General features: G+C 44.5%; 2 protein-coding genes across 3 annotated transcripts in view; both read right to left on the reverse strand.

The window, feature by feature from the left end:
- The window catches only part of sdc2 (syndecan 2), a 33,569-nt gene extending 20,773 nt beyond the window's left edge, over positions 1-12,796 (reverse strand). The window contains exon 1 of the mRNA XM_076139200.1: positions 12,327-12,796. Within this exon, the coding sequence (XP_075995315.1) occupies positions 12,327-12,386 (60 nt within the window). The 5' untranslated portion in view covers positions 12,387-12,796. The remainder of the gene's footprint in view (positions 1-12,326) is intronic.
- A 5,111-nt stretch (positions 12,797-17,907) lies between these two features.
- Positions 17,908-20,332, reverse strand: LOC142989726 (putative thiopurine S-methyltransferase). Of its 2 annotated transcripts, none has more exons than XM_076139388.1 (9): positions 20,116-20,332; positions 19,402-19,530; positions 19,219-19,311; positions 18,942-19,074; positions 18,798-18,850; positions 18,635-18,709; positions 18,438-18,523; positions 18,316-18,360; positions 17,908-18,222 (listed from the first exon to the last, which is right to left on the reverse strand). In XM_076139388.1, the coding sequence occupies exons 2-9, from the start codon at positions 19,497-19,499 to the stop codon at positions 18,104-18,106; spliced, it is 702 nt and encodes a 233-aa protein (XP_075995503.1). In that variant the 5' UTR covers positions 19,500-19,530; positions 20,116-20,332; the 3' UTR covers positions 17,908-18,103. The 2 variants fall into 2 exon arrangements, with proteins under 2 accessions (XP_075995503.1, XP_075995504.1); XM_076139389.1 differs by having other exon boundaries at positions 20,108-20,332.
- Between the last annotated feature and the right edge of the window lie 747 nt (positions 20,333-21,079).

The following is a 21,079-nucleotide window of genomic DNA, read 5'->3' on the forward strand; positions in this document are numbered from 1 at the left end:
CCCATTATCGAGGGGCTTATCCAGACCAGCAGTGTGTGTGAGCGTGTGTGAGCGTGTGTGTGAGCGCCCGTGTGTGTGTGTGTGTACAGTGTGTTGTTGTTATTGGCGGCGACACTAACTGGCGCGTCAGGTCTGTGTGTCAGTCAACATGCAGCAGGCACGGCTGAGCAAAGCAATTAAAAGTAAAAAGTGACATTTTTACACTTTCACCCACGACAGGATTACTTCCACATTTCACAGCCGTTTGGATGAAAGCCAAGGTGCAGAAGCAGATTTGGGAGGGGATCCAGAAATGATTAAAAATGATTTAACATTCAGGGTGTTCTATTATATTTTCCACAAAAAGTAATGAACCAAGGTCAATGGAAGAAATCATGCATATTCATCCCATTTCAAACCATCAAAAGGTGCAATTTCTTACTTCTTACTACAATTAAAGCAATTAAGTCCTCATATTATTATCAGTAGAAGTATTATACTAGTCGAACAACACAAATGCAGTATACAGTATTTGCTTTAGTTCCAAAGCCGGTTAAATCCCACAAAGTATGAAATTAAGGCGACCTTGCAGAGGACAAGCAACTGCAGAGAACGGATGGTCGGCTGGATGATGATGGCCCTTTAATTGCCGCCACATTTAGCGTAATTACCCTTTTTAGTGAGAGAAATCCGTCATTTGTACTTTGACAAACTCCACAAAAGGACAGGGGTGATGACTCAGCGCGTCTGACATTTTAGACCCCCTTTTATTTCCCCCCTATACAGTGTAGGTGTAAGTAACTCTTCCTCAATGCCACACGGCACATCATCACTCACGTACATTGCAAGCAATCAGACGAGATAAAGGAGGAGCCGGGGCAGGTTAATAACACAGCGGCTAACATCTGACAGCTCGCCGTCTGTCAGTTGGAGCAGATGGGAGGCTGGAGTGCACATCTGCTCGTGTCCACTAAATAATAAAGCTCGCATATGAATTTTTTGGAGCATGAAAAATATGTATAAGTATGATTAGAGTCCATCCGGTGAGTCATTGCATCAGATCTACAGCCGGCAGTGTGAAAATAATGATTCCTCCGCCGAGAGTCTTTGCAACATGTCCAAACACCAATCAGGACAAATCTATTACGCTTCAACGGGTACCAACAATAAAATTACAGTCTGAACTAATCACGCTATAAGCAGGGAATAACACATGTTGTAATCTAACGTATTCTAAATGTACAGTAGGTCGCAGGTCGGGACACGAGTGAAATCACAACAAAGTCAACAAAGTGCTGCTTGTGTTTGCTGCTTTAACAGCAATAAGCGATGCAACACTTTAGAAAGAGGATTTATTCACTGGCACTAATCCAGGCAGGTCAGCCGTGTCTCATGATTACTGTATGTAGGACGAGCGATGCAGATGTATAGGTCATCAATGGTGTCAAGTGGAGATGTTAATCCTCCGAGGGAAATCTCTCCTCCTGCTCCGCCTGTTTTTTACCCTGCAAGGTGATTTCAATGCAAAAAAACAACTTCTGCATTCGAAATGTGATCTCTTGGTTTAATCTCACTCCGTCACCGTAAAGAACCTTGCACAGGCGCTCCTATAGGGTGTGGACCTGAATGTAAAGGGGTGGTGAAAGGTCCTGACACATGCAAGAAGCGCGAGGTGGTGTTGAAGGCCTTAAAATAGGTTCCCTTTTCCTAGAAGGTCCTGAAACAACAGAGGTGTGGACTCTAGGGGGTCTGATTAACTTCCCTGGGGGTTCCTTTCTTAAGCCTGGGATACCAGATCAGATACGATAGGGAGAAGTTTCCTATAGCTTGGAATTCGGCACGACATCACTCAGCCAGTTAGAAACCGCGGCGACTAAAAAAAAGTGAGTTGGTGAGACTCCACAGTGAGCCGATCCAATGTGGGCTAAGCGTGAGTCATGTAATTACACATTAATGACACCATCTAATTATGGGTGCGTTGCCTGGCGCGGTGCAGTCGTCTACAAGCAAACACATTTTTTATTCTCTAGTCTGCATCAATATGAAAAGCTGGAGAAAAGAAGAAAAAAAAAAAACCCCTCCAAACAATAACAATGGAGTTCCTCCTAATTTAATGACGTCTTGGCAGCGTTCCAAGAGGATGTGCTTAATTACTACAGAGACCACCGAGGTAGAACCTTTGAGCCAAACACTGCGGTCGGTTATTGCAGCACATGAACAAACCTGCTGGACCCTGAGAAATCCAATCAGGAGTCACCTAAACACCACATTTACACTTCGTTTGTAGAAGGATTACGTTCGAATCTACAGTTTATAATCGCTCATCGCACACGAATACCTGTGTGGATTAATGCTGATGAAGAGTCATTTGAGGTTTCAGCTGGCAAAGGCTGAAGATTAGTCTGCTGTGTGACCGCAGAGGGTTTCAGATCTCAAGCACTTAGTTCAGCAGGTTAGTCGGAAGAATCAAATTGAGTTTGGCGCGGTCGGCGAGCAAACAGCCGTCCTGTTTAAAAGACGACATCGAGCTCCTTTTCCCGCCTAAACCTCTCGTTTGTTGCGTGTGACGATGCACCGAAGTGGTATTTGTTTTGATTTCACTCATCAGCCCCTGCGATCAGAGGCGCTTAAACAAAAAAGGAACCAATTTCAATGTGTGCATCTCGGCGTGTGTGAGTGATGTTTGACAGAGCATCTCGGCTCCCATCCGCTCAGGCTCCTTTTGCTTGTTCAAACAGGCTGCTCCACAACAAAAGGAAAGAGGAAAAATGCTTCCGTGTTTAACATATGCATGCCAGCTGCTTGGTGATAGATGCATTCTTCTCTTATCAACCAAACAACAGAGCGCCCACAAGTGAGCTCCCAAATATGGGTAAACAACTCCCTGGTTCTGGACCATATCCTCCCGGGTACGTTACACGCCGGAATGTTCAGCCCATCACTGGAAAGACCCTTCTCTGGATTGTCTGCAGCTAATTCCAAACTAAATCAGAGCTCCTTGTCATAAATTAAGATAGGCGTTTGATTTTCTTTAATGTTTTTGATTTTGTAAATGATTTCTACCACTAACACCGAACTGCATCTTTAATCTGTGATGACTTGTGCCTCAATATGTTGATGTCAGTTCATCAAGAACAAAATTAGAACAAGTTAAGTCTTTCAGAAAACGGAGCCTCATCCTTTGGATTAAGGACAGGGATCACACACACACACACCCACACACACACACACACTCCTGCTGCTAAAAATGGGTTTTTATGTGTCTGCCAAACCTCTGCTCCTTCGCTAACAACGCAGCCTTTCCCAATTCTTTCCCAGTGCTGTAATTCTTCAAGAATGTGTGGTTTACGAAGGCTGCAGTCTGGCTTTCCTGAAAGGTCTTGAAACAACACAAGATGCTGGCTGCCTGGCGCTCCACCCTGCGCTCCAAGTTTATACTTTACTACCTCCTTACAGAGGATGGAAAGCTTTACAAAAGAGGCGTCATGAATGGCGCTATTAACATGAAAAGTCAGCGAGAGTGAGTCCATTTCCCCTGTTGGAGGCTTTGAACACAATGAGCGAGATGAAGCCGCGAGTCCTACACGATTGTACGGGCACGCAGACACTTTGAAGGCTGATCTCCGTATAAGTAAAAACAGACGGCGATACGCTGTGAAAGCTGGGGGGGACAGAGGTTGCGGTGGTGCCTCCCACAATAAAAGAGGAGACGCTATCGAAGCCCACCAGGCAACGACACATCTCCAGCACTGTGGGCCTCAGTAAACTCCTCATAAAGACGCCCAGTGTCGCTAAGTCACACGGAGAAAAAAGAGACCGCACCAAACAAAAGCAGAGGCCGTGACAGTAATCATCTTCAAAAGGCGTCTTCAATAGATTCTTGAGGAGATGTGTGTTGATACAGATACACTGACACACGCACACAAACAGAGATTTGGTTTTCATTGGAGCCACGCTGTAACTGTAGCATGTCACAATGTCTCTCAGCTCCGTGACGAAAAAAAAAAGAGTCTTGAAAGCTCAAATGTTAGAGTTTAGAGTTAGAGTGTGTTTTCTACAGGATCTATCACAACACGTACCAACCCGAGAACCTATACTATACTATACTCAACCCCGGAACAGAGACTATTGTCGTGTGACTGTAGCCGTTTGTTTCGCTGTACTTGAACCTTCGAGCGAATGAAAGCAAAGAAATGGCTGAAGGGACCACAATGTTCAAGATAAAGTTGTTACAAATTCAGCTCTGAACTTTTAGACCGAAAGCATCCAGTGACAATTTTCTTACTCTGATCCCAACATTCCCTTGTGTTTATATCATCACATCACGGTTAAAGGATATGAAAGCGTGACATTACTCAGTATGAAGTGGAATGTGGAAGCATTTGTTGTTTCCGAGGATTCCGCTTAAAGCCCAAAAGTCACGAGGCTTAGCGCCCCAGACCGTGGACAGGATATGAAACTGCGCTTAAAGGCTTCTGAAGGTCCCTCATTCTCTTCCTGTCCACTTTTTTAATTCATTTTGATGAATTTGAAAGCTCCTACTGAGGCTGTTTTTGGAAATCCAGGAGGCTCCAGTGGCTGCTGCTGCGTCTGGAGGGGAGCTGTTATGAAAGCCATTCCAGTCTGCCACCCAATCTCTTGATTAAACAAATTATCATCTTCTAGGTAATTAAGCTTTGCACTCTGTCTCCCTGGCTTCATTACACCATGCAAACCGATTTAACTATAGCCGGGAAACATTGGAGTGAAAGTGAATCCATGACCTTCGCTGCTGTTGCTGCCAAAGTATTTTTAAGGGGATGAAGTGAGGCACAAATGAGAGTCAGAAAGAGGTGGAAAGCAAGAAGAAAGAAGAAGAGTGTTTTGTCAGTGAGGGATGTTTGTGGCTGTCACACTCCTAGTTGTAGCTATCCTTAACTTTTTCATAATAGATTCAACTGATATACAATCGCAGAATTGGGAACATCAATCACTGAAATTCCAACAACCTAAATCTAAATCCGATCACACGCCCAAGTAGTCTTGTAGTAAAGGGGTCAAAGGGTCAACAACGTGCCCGACTGTGGACATTTCACTTTTCGACCGGCAGCCTCTGTTTGTTTGGAGACTTTTTTCCCCTTTGCAAGTTTCCACAATCAAGGCGTCTGTGTGCGGTCGTGCCTGAAAGGAGAGCTCCACAAAAGAGCGTGTCAGTGGTATTTGCGTTTAAAAAATCAAAATGGATTCCATCTGACACCGTTTCTCTGGTCCAAAGCCTCTCCGGCTGAATAATAAACCCCAATCCCTCTGCGTAATGGAGGACTGACTGCTGGGTCAGTGAATTCAGCACGGTGCCTTGCTGAAAAGCTTTACAGTTGGCGTTGGAGACCACAGATGGCTGTTAACAGAATGCATTAGTACAGATTAACCCGCCTGGTAGAATCACCACTTTAGTGCCTCTGATCATGTTAACAACCACAATGCAGAGGCAGTATAAAGCGTTTTAAGGCCCAAGGTTGCACAATTAATAGTGTATGACAAATTATCCTTCAACAACGAATACTTTGTAAATATTAGCAATGTAAAAGTGTAATTTCACTTAGAAACAATTACAGACAGCAGTCAAAATGTTGATAGGAGTCTGCCAAACGTGCTGGAAAATGATTTCTGTTTGTTTATGGTGTAACCCGTTTACAAATTGCGTACACATCCATTTTTCAAAACATGTCACAGTTTTCATACTCCGGGAAAATGATTTTCCTGCCTTCCAGCCTGTCGACGCTTTTTTTTTCATAAATCTATTCTGCGAGATAATAAATTTCGAATTGTAGAAACTTCAAACCTGCTGGAGATACAGTAAACATCATGCTGCCGTCGTTGCTCAGTAGGAATGCAGCTGAGTGCTTTCCAGACATGATTTGCACTTTAATGGATTACATATCCCAGGCAAGTTTCAAGCCTGTTCACACAGACAGATAAATGAAAAACATGACTTAGGAGGAAACAGATTCGTCGGTACAAAACATTACAATATGTTCTGGAAAATGGTCAGCGGTGATGTAAGCCTGTGTGTGATTTGTAGTAAAAACATGGTCCGCTGGTACGATCCTAATCAGGCCGATTATAATCACGAGGCTAATATATACCACACAATTAGTATTATCTGCTTAACCATAATTGTGCAGCCTTGGTTTGATCTGCAGTAACATCGGAAACTCCACTGATTCTTCCATTTGCAACCCAGCAGAGTTGCTTCTACATATTTTCCTGCGTCTTCTGCACCATTAGCTCATCGAACCTCGTGTGTGTGTGTGTGTGTGTGTGTGTGTGTGAGTCACTGTCTGGACCAGTTTGACGATGTGGTCACAATTTAGATTCTCAAATATCGGATTTCTGCCACAGCAGTACACAGAACATCTGGAGACTGATTTGGGATCTTGACACCACGGCTCCTCCGAAATCAAAACACGGAAACGAAAGGAACCTGAGCAAAGTCAGCACATGCGTTTGGATCTGGAAGACAAAAAGGAAGTGAGAACATTCTATTTTCACCAAAGCAGCGCTGACATTGGATATTAAGAAGCGTATTAAAAGGGTTCATGCTGAGATCGGCCATATGGAAACAGCAACGTAAAATACTTCCTGTTTTGTAATCCATTAAATGACCAGAAAATCAAAATAATGCATATTCATGAGCACTCAATTGCGGCCTTTAAATCCGCTGCCTTTGACTAAAATGGAGTTAACACGGCACCATGTAGTTAAAGGGAGACCTGCTATTTGCTGTGGGGTTAGTTCGCTAATGAATTCCCTTTTTCAGCTCATCAAACTCCCCCGAATACCCTCTGGAATCTCTCATGAAAACATCTAAATGAAGTGAGTGTATGGAGTATAATTTGCGGTTGGTGATACGCCCTGTTTAGAGAGCATGATTTACATGCTTTTGAGCTCATTCAGCGCCGCTGTGAGTCGAAATGAGAGAAATAATGGAAACGCCAGACGTTAGAAGTGCATTTTTTTTCTGCTGGGAGGAAAGCGGCGCAGATATCAATTAGGTGCCTTTTAGAGACGATAAAGCATGCTCGTAAATATGAGCGAGCGCAGATGTGTTAAATGTGCCGTGCTGTTTTCCAGAGCGATCTCGGGAGCTTGATGGGGGAAAGAAAAAAAAAACAACTCAGCTGACGTCATGGCTTCAAATATCCGCCATTTTCTGGATAATATACATCTGGAACGCATTTCCCCTCTCAGATCATTGTCTACTCAGCGGAACAAAGACAACCATGACAATTTTACATAACTAACAGACCGGCAAACCTCACACTGACCACAATCTCAATACAAAGACATTGAATACAGCCTTTTAAATTAGAAAAGGTTCAACCACCCACTGTCAGGGTTTCACCTTTAAACTGCAGTGGTCAGATAATGTGAGAAGATCAACACAGGGGAACACGGCTGCCATAGAAACAACAGGGCTACCAAAGTTTCATTCACATTAAGATTGCGGAATAGTTGGTCCGCACATTCCCAAACAGACCGATTCCACATATAACTTCAAAATACGGCCAGTCTCATCTTCCTCTACCGCATTTCAGCTCTGGCTTGCATTCACACACACACACACTACCCCTGAATTTGCAGGCACAATCTCAGATAGATTTGTGTAGAGCGCCCTAACAACTGTTGCCACGCTGAAAATACAGCACTACACAGCGAAACATCTTCCCTTTTATCACAGAAGAGAAAGTAAAGGCATCACTCCAAACTCCTAGGAACTCTCACTACGGCCAAAACCGACCAATCAGGGAGTGAGACGCCCCATAAGTGGAGCTCTGTTGGCCACATGGGCCTTCTTCCTCTCTCATCTCACCCCCCTGCTAAGTTAGACACTTTTCACACCTCACACAGCAAAAGCACCAGACAGGTCCCGGCTTGGGAAAGCTGCAACACCAAAAGGGAGACAGGGTTCACTCCCCCAACCCCCCCCCTTCCTCACACACACACACACACACACACTCATTTCCCCAGTCTCCCTCCTCTACCCTGGAAGCCTACCTACCCAAACTGGAAGGCGGCAAGAGAGAAAGAAAGAAAGGAGGAAAGAAAGAAAGGAAGAAAACAGACATCCTGACAGGGTTTTCCCCATTTCTCTTTTGTCACAACCACAATCCCCCTCCACCGCAGAGCTGCCAAGGAAGTTTCCATTTGCTAAGCTAATTAAATAGAAGGGAAAGAAAAGAGAAAAGTTGAAAAAGAGAGGGTGGGAGCGAAGGCAAATAGAGCATCCACTGTGTTTGAACATTTACAACCTAAATGCAACGTGCACATTGGCAGGGTCGTCTTGTTGTCCGATGTTTGTGTCGGCCCCTCGACTGTCTGGTAGTTTGATGCCATTGCTTCTTCTTCTGCTGCCGCCGCTGCCGCCACCACATCTCCCTAATGTGTTCTCCTTATGCGCCGGCGGCTGGGATGACAGTATATTTTAAACTGTGTGGCGATAAACACGCACGCACACGCCCACGGGTGCATGAAAAAAGGCCATTGATGCACGTCAACTCACACAAACACTCACACACACATACACGTACAAACCCCGGACACGGTCTTGGACTATTTGTGAGTCTTTGGAGGTATGTGCAAGTCACTGCCAAAGCCAGAACCTCATCCAAGTCCTCGACAAGAGAGCGGGGCAGAGGGGAGGCAGCTTGGTTTCAAAACACACACACACACACACACACACACACACACACACACACACACACATACACACATACACACATACATCCTGCAGATGTTTGTAAAGTCAAAGCGAGCACTCACGACGCTCAAGCGCCAGTGGAGAAGAAAGAGGAGAGAGAATCTTGAGAAAGTATAGCATGGAAGGAACACAGCGTCTCTTTATGTCTTCCAGCCGTCTCAGAGAGAAGAGAAATGGCAGCGGCGCTCATGACAGGCAGCGTCTCCACCGGGCAGGTACGGTGAAGAACACGGAGGATGACGAAGCCTTGTTTGTCTACGTGTGTGTGTGTGTGTGTGCCTTGTGACAACGCAGGGGTTCACGCATGGACACAGATGGATCCAGGGGACGGGGGGACGGGGAGGCCCAGCAGCTCCTGCCCCTCTTGCCTTCTGTGGAGTCCATTAGCAAGGTTGCATAATGCTTGGCAGGCAGGCAGGGAGCGAAATGAATGCCCCCCCCCCCCCTCTCCACACACACACACTCACTCCAAACCCCCCCTCCCTCCCGTCCCCTCATGGCAAAGAAGGTAGGCCGGGACTCTCAGCGGAGGGACAGGAGGACAGGAGGGAGACGCTGCTGCTGCTGCTCCCATGCGTGTCAGCCGTGGATTTATTAAGAGGAAAACAGGCCAGGAGCTTTTTTTCTCAGTCAGACAAAAACACAAGCAGACGCGTACTGTGTGTGTGTGTGTGTGTGTGTGTGTGTGTGTGTGTGTGTGTGTGTGTGTGTGTGTGTGTGTGTGTGTGTGTGTGTGTGTGTGCATGTTTTCATTGTCAGGTATTCTGGCTTAATGCAAAATAACAGACCATCATTCAAGATACAGCAGAGCATCTGGCTCCTGCTTCTATCTGCAAGTATTGTTATCCTCTCAATTCTGTCATTTATCATCTTCAAAACCATCATTTGTTCACTTGCTTAGATTCTCTCTCCCTGTCTCTCTGCCTCTCTCTCTCCCTCTCTCTCTTCTAAGCAAGATCATAAACTCATAACTGCAGACAGGGATTTTTATTTATTCATCATGAAGCAAATTGGAAATTAAGCACTCCAGATATTGCTCAACACATTGCTTTTGTTGCCCGGAAATTGAAGGAAGTTGGACGTTGGCACCTCATTCAGACTTTTCACGGTGCAACAAAACGAGTGTAGTCACATAATCAGCTCAGGAGCCTTGGAGAGGAAGTCAGGATGTAGGCAAACAGGAGACTCCACGCTATTTTTTGGGTGAATATGAACGTGTGTGTGTGTGTGTGTGTGTGTGTGTGTGTGTGTGTGTGTGTGTGTGTGTGTGTGTGTGTGTGTGTGTCAGTACCGAATCAGTATATATAAAAGCGGCATTCAAGGCAGGAATATACTGCTGCAGGATGTGGAGAATACGACCTCCACAATAAAAAGCCCCCCTCACCTTTTCGCCCCTCTCTCAAAAAGCCATCAAAGGCTCCGAGCCGCCGTCTTATATTTGGTGCTTTGGCCTTTTAACCCTTGAAATAATATAAGGGATTTTCTCAGGCTTAGTGAGTTGGGGGTACATCTCCTCTCCTGACCAGTTTGTCACAGCAATATGACCTCTGTTGCCCTTTTGAGTTAAGACAGCTTTTCCAAGAAGCGTCCCCACAAATCCCCTCCCTTGTCTTCCCTCCCCTGTCTTCCTGTCCACATTCCGCTTTTCTCCTTGATGGTTCCTCTGGTAGCCAGCGCAGGTATCAAACATGAACGTTCCTCTCTGAAGTGACTCCTTTGAGTGAAGCATCAGAGCAGGAGACATCACTCAGGACGCCGCCGTAAATCTCAAGATGTAAAGGGAGGGGAGGCGAACAACACCCGCACTTCCCAACGAAACATCACACAAATTACAGACCACAACATCTGGTGTGTGGTGTTCACCGAAATATTGCCGGGCAGGCCTCGCTCAGTCCCGCCAAACTCGTCCAAATAGCTCCATCTCGGGAGACAGACAAGAAGACGCGACGGAGACTGCCAGAGCGAGCAGCTAGTTCTACACTTCATGACGTCACCAATAGAGGATTTCTAGGGACGATAACTATATTTGAGAGGTTTAAAAGTTTCTAATACTATATCAGACACAAAGCCTGAGCGGTTCAGACGAAGATCCCTCAAATATACGGATATATGCTGACTCTAAGCCGCCATCATGGTCATTAGACGAGACGACAAGCATTTTATTGGATTGTGTGAACCAATCCTATCTGACTTTGATCAAATCTCAGCCAAAGCCAGGAGCAGTGAGGTGGCAGTAGACGCACACTGACACTGTGACAAGGCAATTAAAACGCACGCAGATGTGCCTCCAGCTGCTTATCAACCAAGCTGTTTGATTTCTGCGTCAATGCCGGCGCCAATGCTGAGAATCAATGTCATCTGTGGAGTTCAGCCGAGGCCTTGGAGGGGCCGTCGATAATACAGAGGCAGGTATCGACCCTGCGTCCGGATCTCTGTAAAGTCATGGATGAGGATAGCAGCGCCTCAAAGTGATGTCATAGAGTGGACGTCATGAATTTAGTCTCGTATTCAACCAATTTGAGGTGGATTCATGGCTACTGTTTTGCAAGCAATGGCATGTTCACCACATCACACAGAGATTGTTCCACACAGACTTCGAGTGTTGTGCACAGATACAGTTACAGCCTCGTGTGTGTGACCTGGTATAAAACAATGACTCATTAAAACAACAGCCTCTGAATCAGCTAATTGGACAAGCAGCTCTCAAGCAGTGGAGGAGGAGGAGGAGGAGGGGGAGGAAGAGGCGCCATGCAAAGAGACAAGTCACAACCCACAGAGAGACAACAGGATAATGACAGGGACCGTACGTGACACAGGCCAAATGTGACAGACTCCACTGGGCCATTATGAGGGGCTGATGCAAACCCAGACTGTGACCCAACCAGCAGCTGGACCCAAGAAGGGACATTAAGAGCTCTACGTGTGTGTGTGTGTGATGGCTTTAACATAGCGGAAAAGAGGAGGTAGAATGAAAGTTGGGATATGTGAGCCTTATTTTGACTCTCTCTAACACACACACACACACACACACACACACACACACACACACACAGCTCTACAGAAAGTGTCTAGGATGGTGGATCGATGTCTACCACAGCTTTACTGCTCACACTGAGGCATTCTACAGCTTATAATAACACATAAAGCTCGTCAACGTCATATAATATTCATAGACTTTCTGATATATTCCATGTATCTGCCTGGAATGCGACGTTTGAATCCGTACCTTTAAACTAAATAATGACCACAAACACCAGGAGTGGAATCAAGTTCAATCACATGCAACGTGTCCCTTTAAACACACTGCAACACTGAGAGGAAATCTAACAGTGTATGTTAAAGTAGATGCGTGTATTTTGTATTTTAGATCATTGATTGTATGACTGACACCTTCTGCCATCGAGCGACGCGGATTTTTACCTCTGAGCGAAACAAAAAACGCAGCAAAATCACGCAGGGAAAAAGCAGCGGAAAATGTTGCCAGGTTTGCACACAAACAAGACAAGAGGAGCAGGGAAAGCAAGTTGCCTTTCACGCCCCCTCGTCCGGTCCGTTAATAATAACCCCCCGTATATTTTTTTGAAAGTTTGCTGTCCGAAAAACTTACCCTTTGCCCGGAGAGGAAGACAGTCAGCCCGAGGGTCAGAATTATCCAAACGTTCCTCATTATTCCTCTTTTTGTGATTTGGAAAACACGTTGTTGCGCCAAAGAACGTCAGATCTTAACCCCTCTTTTCTTCTTTCTCTCTTCTTTCTTTGCACCCTTCGCTCCAACTCCACACACACACACTCTCTCTCTCGCTCTCCCCTCGCTCGCTCGCTCGCTCTCTCTCTCTCTCTTTCAAGAGTGGGATCCCACCGGATACGTGTTGCGTTTTTGGTTATTCCTTCCCCCCTTTTCCAGGCACTTTCCCCCCACTGGCAAAATATACAAACAACACACGCCGATAATGGCAAAAGTCCCCGGAGCGCCTGGTCTCGCACATATACACACACATACACACGCACACGGACACACGCGTCTCCTGCTGATCTCTCCCGACTGACTGAAGAACCGAGGACAAAATGTAGAGAAAGCACGAGTGACGCTCCGTGGGTGCGCGCTATTCGGCCATGTCACACACACACAGAGAGAGAGAGAGAGGGGGGGAGAGAGAGAGAGAGGTAACCAATAATGTCACAGCAATAATATCTAATAATATGTGTGTGTGTGTGTGTGTGTGTGTGTGTGTGTGTGTGTGTGTGTGTGTGTGTGTGTGTGTGTGTGTGTGTGTGTGTGGATGAACAACGTGGCATTAATTATAAGTCCTTATATTAAAATTTTAATAATAATTCCAATGGGAGCCTGGGCAAATACATCACAGGCAAAAGCACTATTAATCATTAATAAATAATAATATAAAATAATTAATAGCAGCCCACTTTACTTCAGCCGCTCTTCCAGATTTCAACCGAGCCTTTGCGTTGTGATGAAGCAGTGATGTTGTGAGTCTTTGCTGCTGTATTTCTGTTTCTACGTGGGAGGAGCCGCGAGTTTATTAATAATAACTGCATCATTCTTTACATTTGAGTAATAATATCCTGATGAGAATTCGGCACAATTCAAGACAGATGGAATTAAAGGTTCTGTTAGATCGCCTTCATCACAGACTCGCTCGGTTAAACAGCAGCTTTGGCTTGGATGATGTCGCCCTCTAGCGGTAGATATCAAACATGATCCTCGTAATTAGTGGCAAATGAGCACTGAGTTCAATCATCCAATGTTCTTAATCCATTAGTGTGTGTTGGCCTTGACTTTGTCTTTCATTTAAAACACAACATTTTTACTTTTTGTACTTACTTTTCTTACCTTTTGAATGCAATATATATTTTCATTTATATATTATTGATATGTGATCCATTTTTGATTGTGTCACACTCTGTAAACGACAAATGCGGGTTTGGCTAAATTTATTTCAGGCTGTCTAAGATTGTTACAGTGTAGTTTGGGTGGCAAATCAAGAGAAATATGCAAAACAAAATAGCTTGATAGATGATTTGGACTTTTTCAGTTAATCAAAGTCAGGATTTTCCCCCTGAACTTGCATGTAAAGGCCCAACCAAGCTCACACTCCCACCACAACCCACTCCTAGTTACATTTCCAGATAATGCCACCAGCATGTTGGGAAACAGCTTTTCCTCAGAAAACCACTAATCCAATCCAATCATACTCTGACCTTTGTGCACAGTAAACTCTCAAACCTTATGAATCAACTCTCCTAATCATAAGCACTCAAACTCACGAATGTTTAAACAGCCAGATCTCTGCGTATTCTTCAACACTGTTTAGTTTAAAGCAACAACAATTAAAGAAGATTCAATCCAGAGCACCAGGAAATGTTGGAACTGGTTTAAAATGTCTTTTCTGGACCCCATCGAAAGACCAAATTGTCCACTCCTCCTCCTCGTTGTCCTCCTCCTCCTCTTCCAGGAGCTTAACTCTGTGACTGGTGTCCCAGATTACCCAGCCAATTAGAGCAAAGGCAAAGCTGCGTCTGCCACCAAGTCTTATTATACTGGTATGTGATACCGTGTGTGTGTGTGTGTGTGTGTGTGTGTGTGTGTGTGTCACTGGTTCGGCCTTGTGTGAGTGAGGAACATAACATATAAAATAGGTGAACACTAACCACAACAACGCATGAATGAAGTGTAAAAACTATGTAAATCACTTTCCCACACACACACTGAATAACACACACATGTGACGAGCTTGACACATGATCACATGAGCTGCATATCTATCATAGCCTCTTTAGAATGTTAAGCCCAATAAAGTTATTATGGGTTTCATTATATTTTACAACAACAGCACCACCAGCTGGCAAATAACACACACACACACACATGCATACACAACGTTTCACACACGAGTGAGTCAGTATCTGAGGACACTGTGTGGAGATTGTGTCAAACAGAGACACCAATGGGACGATTCATTTTGTTAATATGATCATATTGATTTAAAGTCCTCACATTTACTTTACTTTACTGTACACACACACACACACACACACACACACACACACACACACACACACACACACACACACACACACACACACGCGATGCAAATATAAACTACATGCACTGGAAACAAATTCCAGACCACACACTCCAACCTCATACATCCTGGAATCCTCCTCACACACACCAGCTGTGAAGCATTATGAAAAGCAGGACCTTCCTCTTTCATTCCATTTTGTCATAGATGCTTATACGTACTTAGGGTGGGGACCTAAACAAAATTTGCCAAACTACTAAGCCAGAAAAGCGTCTATGGCAGCTGAACATAGAGGATGCAGGTGCTGCTCCTGGACCGATTCTAAGAGGGATTTCCATCACATTATTTTTATGTGCAGTATGTGGGACAGCTGGGAGTGGTGCTGATGCTGGGCCAGAGAGAGAGAGAGAGAGAGAGAGAGAGAGAGAGGGAGAGAGGGAGAGAGAGAGAGAGAGGGAGGGAGGGAGGAAAAGCTCCAAGCCCGGCCTGTGATGTTTGGTCTCGACATGACGGTAAGAAATAAAACACTCTGACAGCTTTTGCCAATATAATGTCAAGATGTAGAGACGCCGCAATAAACATCCTGTCAGAGAAGTCAATGCTCGATAAATTGATGTGAATCAGTCGTATTCAAGTTCGAAGCCCGACATGGCGTTCAGCAAAACAGCTTCACCGTCGGAGCTCTGAAGTTCTTTAACACTTCATACATCTGAGTGACATGGCAACATACGCAAGTTAACCAGGTTCATGGAGAGAAAAACAAGGGAAAGAAGCTGAATCTGAGCCAAAACATGGATAATTAGTGCTTGGACTTGCCTCAAATGCTGGTTTTCAGTTCCAGGGCCTCCTTAAGATGAATCAGCTTTGGGACAAATGATGAAGTTGGTCAGATGTTTAGAGTTAAGATCAGGTTTAGACTCTGTCCACTCAGCATTCTGATCAAATTTAGACTTGGCACCAAAGCAAACTGCCACATTTCTCACATATGGGAGGTACCTGTTGCCAAGTGACAGCAGGTTTATCTGTATACATAGCATGTAGTATCAACGCACAACTATTCTCAGCATGTGGCACTTTATAATCTCCTATGACAGCTTCTATACAACACAGCAGGAGACAGGATTGAAAGTCTAACGAAAAGCAGAGAGAGAGAAAGAGAAAGCCAACTCTAGTCTAGCCTGACTTTGTTGGCTGACCGATGCAAATTCCTTTCAAACAAGCAGTTGCGTTCTGTAATGGACCCTCTGTGAAACGCCTGATATGGGCAGCGAGCGGAAAAGGCAATTTTCTTATGAGTGAACAAGGAGAAACACACGTAACACAAGAGTTTTGTTCGACTCACAGCAACGGGAGTGTTTCCTTCGTCCCCGTCTATTCTCGTCCTCAGTGCAGAGTTGGGAGAACAGAAGGCGTTCATGTCTTTCATTGGATGTCCCTCAATACCACCGAGGTCACACTGCAAGAGGAAGAAGAAGAAGAAGAAGAAGAAGCAGAACATAAGCTTTACTGCAAACAGAAGAAGAGAATAAGGGGAGAGAGGAGAGTGTCACCTTGGATGTTTAGCGGCGTCTGACACTGAAATTGCAGGGAAGAGGGTGACGAGAAAAGCACGACCCAACCAACCATGAAGGTGTCCCCAATGTAGGAGATGGGAGAAGAGGAAATCTAATGTTTATTTAATTTATTTCATTCTCCCGCAATCATTTCCCTCATTATTTCATCCTCTTAGTCCGACATTAATGCACTCAGTTCATGTTTTCATCCAAGATTTTCCATTTAGCACCCCTCAAATTTTCAGAAGGTCACTAAGTCGTATCTTTTAAAAGGTCACAACAGCCGTTTCTGTATAAAAAGGTCAGGTAAAGAGCAGAGCAACGGGGCCACAGCAGTTAGTGTGATATTTCCCCTCCTCCCCGTCCACCCCAGCTGGTTAAACGCCGGCCTGTCAAAGCAAAGCACCTGCACTTGCCTTGAGTCAACACCTCCTACCACTAACAAATTCATTAGGGCCACCAGACGACGCAACCCGCAGAGCGTTTCAATGTCGTCCTGTTCTGCCCCGCCGCCCTCTGCGTTCACAGATGGTGACCTGACCTTTTTTTTTAAATCTAAATCGATACAGTTTTAAATGTTTCAACACTTAGTCTTACCAGGTAAAACAGTGTCGGGTCGGTTACAGAGTCGAATTTGTCATGTTTTCGTGTACAAACAAAGCAGGGTGTTGATTTATTCACGGTTTCCTGTATTGTTTTTGCTCGGAGAAGGCCGGAGAAATTAGGATTAATAACCACCTGTTGACATTTCTAATGAATGTAAACACAGAGCTGATTTCATTCATCAACACATCTGAGTAATTATGGCACTTCATCATATTAAACACCTTATATTCCTGTTCATTAGGCTCTATTTGCAATTAAGTTGATTAGTATGTTGTAGCACTAAGGACTTGATTATACCTACAGCTCAGCAGGCTCCTGAGGAACACGTAACAGCTTTTAATGTTGCATGAAATGAACAATTACCTCTTTGTGTTCGTTAAATCCTGTCTGCAGAATTAGAACTATAATGAATAAGCCTATAGAATGTATAGGTGGTTTTATGCCTTCACTGTTGGGGCTTCAGAATTCTACCATACGGCCAGTAGGTGGCACACTCAGCTACTGTATATCATAAACCAGAATATGCCTCTAAATTAACTGTGACTGTATATGATCAGTGAAAAATGCATATCTAAACTTGTTATCTTACATTTTCCTCATCCTTCATGTCAGCAAAAAGCGCAGATGTATTAATGATGATGATGAATGCCCTCTGCTCTGCTCTATTTTCAAAGATTCCTGCCGTCTAATATCTTTGTATGGTGTGACAGCTTTCTCTTCACTTGCTCCGGTGAAGACGAAGGAGTACCAAACCATGTATGACCAGCTCCTGACCCCTACTTCTCCTCCTCCACCGCTAATTGAGTGCCTGGCTAACCTGGAGGGGTGTCCACACACTTTCGGCCATGTACCGTAGCTCCTGCTGGTGCTGCTAAATGAAGCCCCCGTTTCCAGGGAGCAGTGAATGCAGCGGAATTTCACCTCCTGATGGGATTAAATTCTAAATAACATTTTTGGATTTTTTTTTTTTGAAAAGCCGACTGCTGAATCTTCTCCAAAACAGGATTTATTCTGTTAAAAGTGTTTCAATTATGCTGAAACCTAGGAAGTTACAATTTTCTACAACTTCCTTTGACATTGTATAAGCACACAATTTCATTTTGGCACAAATATGGAGAAATACTGAGCACAAAAACAATTACTTATGTCTGCTGCTCTAAGCTCGCTCAGGTATCAAATGAATTTCAGGTGCTCTTCAGAGTGATGAGGTGTATGGTTTCAGACAGGAAGTCCAGGTCCCAGGCTTTCTGTTTGTCTGTCAGGGCGTCCTCCGACTGCACCAGCTCCAACTCACAGCTTTTTCCTGAGGGATGTAAACGCACCATTGAAAGACCCCAAAGTCAATTCATATTCATTTATAGGTTCATCTCTGTTGTTGATCCTTAACAGCACTTACCAAACAGACTGTGTACTTGCTCATTGGGTACAAAAAAGGGAGGACCTGCAAAGGAAATACAACAAGTTTGATCATTTGTGTCACAATAATGTGAGCAAAAACAAGAGCATGTTTAAGTTTACCTTTATATAATTCGGGATTGTACAACAAAGTGTCTAACAGGTATCTGCAGTCTTTGGCCATTAGAGAAATGATGAGTGAAGCATACCTGGGGGGGGGAAAAAGGGGAAAATTGGTCATGATTTTGAGCTCATTTCCATTAAACTTTCAAAATAAAAGTCTTCAAAAAATCTACACTCTTCATTCAGTGTCCTCTTACTTTTCTCTGTCTCCTGGGTTGATGGCCACTAGAGATCCTCTGTCCCAAATTGCCCCAAACTGTCCTCCAACAGAGCTGCAAATTGATATAAAGGAGTTTCTTGCACCTTCTTAAATAAGTTAACATCCTTAAAAAGAGCATAAATACCAAACAGCTGCCTCACCTGGAGAAAGTGAAGAGGTCGCACTGATATATGGAGACGTCTCTCTCTTTGCCCTGTGGAAGAAAGTGAGCGTTCTTCCTCATATATTCTGCATAATCCATAGAAGAAGATGGAGTTTTTGCTACTGTACATGACGTCACCCACCTTGTAGAGCTTTGCTCCAGGTATGGCAGGGACAGGCTTCTCGCTGTACGTCATGCTGCTGTCCTCAAAGAACTGTTTTATGGCCTTTTCCGCTATCTCCACGCCAACCACCGCATGGCCCTGATCAGCCAGCCTGCGTTACACACAGAGAGGAGAGGGAAAGTTAGGATGGTTTAGATTGTAATAGTGGAAAATGTGTATAAATCCATTTATGTTATCTCTCTGATGACTGAACTGGCTGCATTCTTTCCTCTTAGTTAAGCTTTTCATGTCTCACCACTTCATATCCACAGCTTTCCCACAGAGGGGGAAGAAGAAACGGACTGCTTTCCTTCCAGCAAGAACTTTATCAATGTTGCTCTCCAACATCCTGTTCAAACAAACAAAGCGTGCAGATTATTTGGACTTGATTTCTTTGCACTCCTCCTTCATTTAATGGCAGAACAGTGGTGTCTCTTACGGGTGCACGTGGAACTGATGGAAGCCGATTCTGTCCTCCTGCCAGCGTTCCTCCCATTCTCCCAGAGCCATGACCCGATCTGCCTGCGTCGCCAGCATTCTGGATACAGATGTGTTCGTCTGAGTACAACTACAGAGAGACGACAAAGAGAAGTGAGAGGAAAGAATGAAGAGAATGGAGAGAATGGCTAACTCATTTTTATGGTAGGTGGAGATAATCACACAGTCACATGATAGAACACACACACACTTGTGAAACTAGAACTCTGCCACCATCGGGTTATGAATTAATTTTTGCAGAAGCCGTTTGTGCACATGTCCACCAAATTTGTTTACAATAGACTAATTCATTCATGAGATTCGACACTTCTCACTGGCCGAAGTGTGGACAGCAGTTAGGCAGAACGAAGGTCAGAGGTCATTCGAGTGGTGTGCAGCAGTAACAATGAAAACAATAGAGAGCTTTAAGAATCAATCATTCGACTCCACGCTATTAAACCTGGAGGAACTCTGACATGCACATTAGGTCAAATATTCAAATTATTATGGTTTCAAACAGTTGTCACGTGATAATATCTAGTCAGATGTTAGCTATGGAGGAGTTGTCAATTGGCATAACGTCATGCAGGAGAAGAAGTAAAGCGGTGGCATAGAAGAGAATCATTCACAAAACTACCGAACCAAAGCTGAATGGGTGTCAAACATACACTCGTACCTTTGCTGATGGGTTCAGATGTGCTTAGCCGCCAGCTAGCGTCACGGTTAACCACAAGCTACGTAACTGTGAATATTAGCCCAGAGTAAACCTGTCAGGGAGCCACTTTCGTTGTTGTACCGCTGTGATTTGGGCTTTACAAGCGGTTTAATGTCCCTTAAAGACTAAACTCAGGGACCGGAAGCATCCAGGCAAAACTCCAGTCAACTTCTGGTGTGGGCGGGGCCTGTTTACATTGTGCTGCATTCACGGAGCGGGGAAACAATTGAAAATTATATGGACACCACTTCTTTGTAGCTGGGATGGTTGACTCGTTATATTCAATGGAGCTGTGAAATGAAAGACAAGGCCTTCTGCGCTGTTCGCTCTGTAACATCCTGTTAAAATAAACAAGATACAAGCTTTGAAAACAAAACGCTTGTTTATTTTCAACTGACAGGTCAAAGCTCTCCCCAAGGTTTTCACCCTCAAACTCCTCTTGTAAAGACTAAATCTGACAAAATGTTATGATATAATTTGTTCCTACGGGGTTTCACGGTGCAGCGTGTGTCTCAGGTGGTGAGGTACAATTCCTTATTTGCCTTGCAAACAAGTACTTTGTTGTGTGGCTTGTTTGACATTTATGGAATGACTAGAGGGAGGGATTTGCATTTACAGTCATAACGTGTGCATATAATTTGGATTTGATATCTTTGCACTATTCCTTGGTTTGATTGTAGAACAGTGGGGTGTTTACTGGTTCACATGAGACTGATGGAGGCCAATTCTGTTTTCCGCCAGCGTTCCTCCAATTCTCTGAGTGCCATGACCCGATGGGCTGCGCTGTTTGCCTGACTCCAACTACAGAGAAACAACAAAGAGCAGCCAGAGGAGAGAATGGAGAGAACAGCTTACTCAGTTATATGGGTGGGTGGAGACAGGGGTGAGTACACATTGCACAAAGTCACATGATAGAACACATACA

Source organism: Genypterus blacodes, unplaced genomic scaffold (genome assembly GCF_046128005.1).
Source record: "Genypterus blacodes isolate CSIRO-AG114 ecotype Tasmania unplaced genomic scaffold, CSIRO-AGI_Gbla_v1 ptg000438l_1, whole genome shotgun sequence".
NCBI classification, from domain to species: domain Eukaryota; kingdom Metazoa; phylum Chordata; class Actinopteri; order Ophidiiformes; family Ophidiidae; genus Genypterus; species Genypterus blacodes.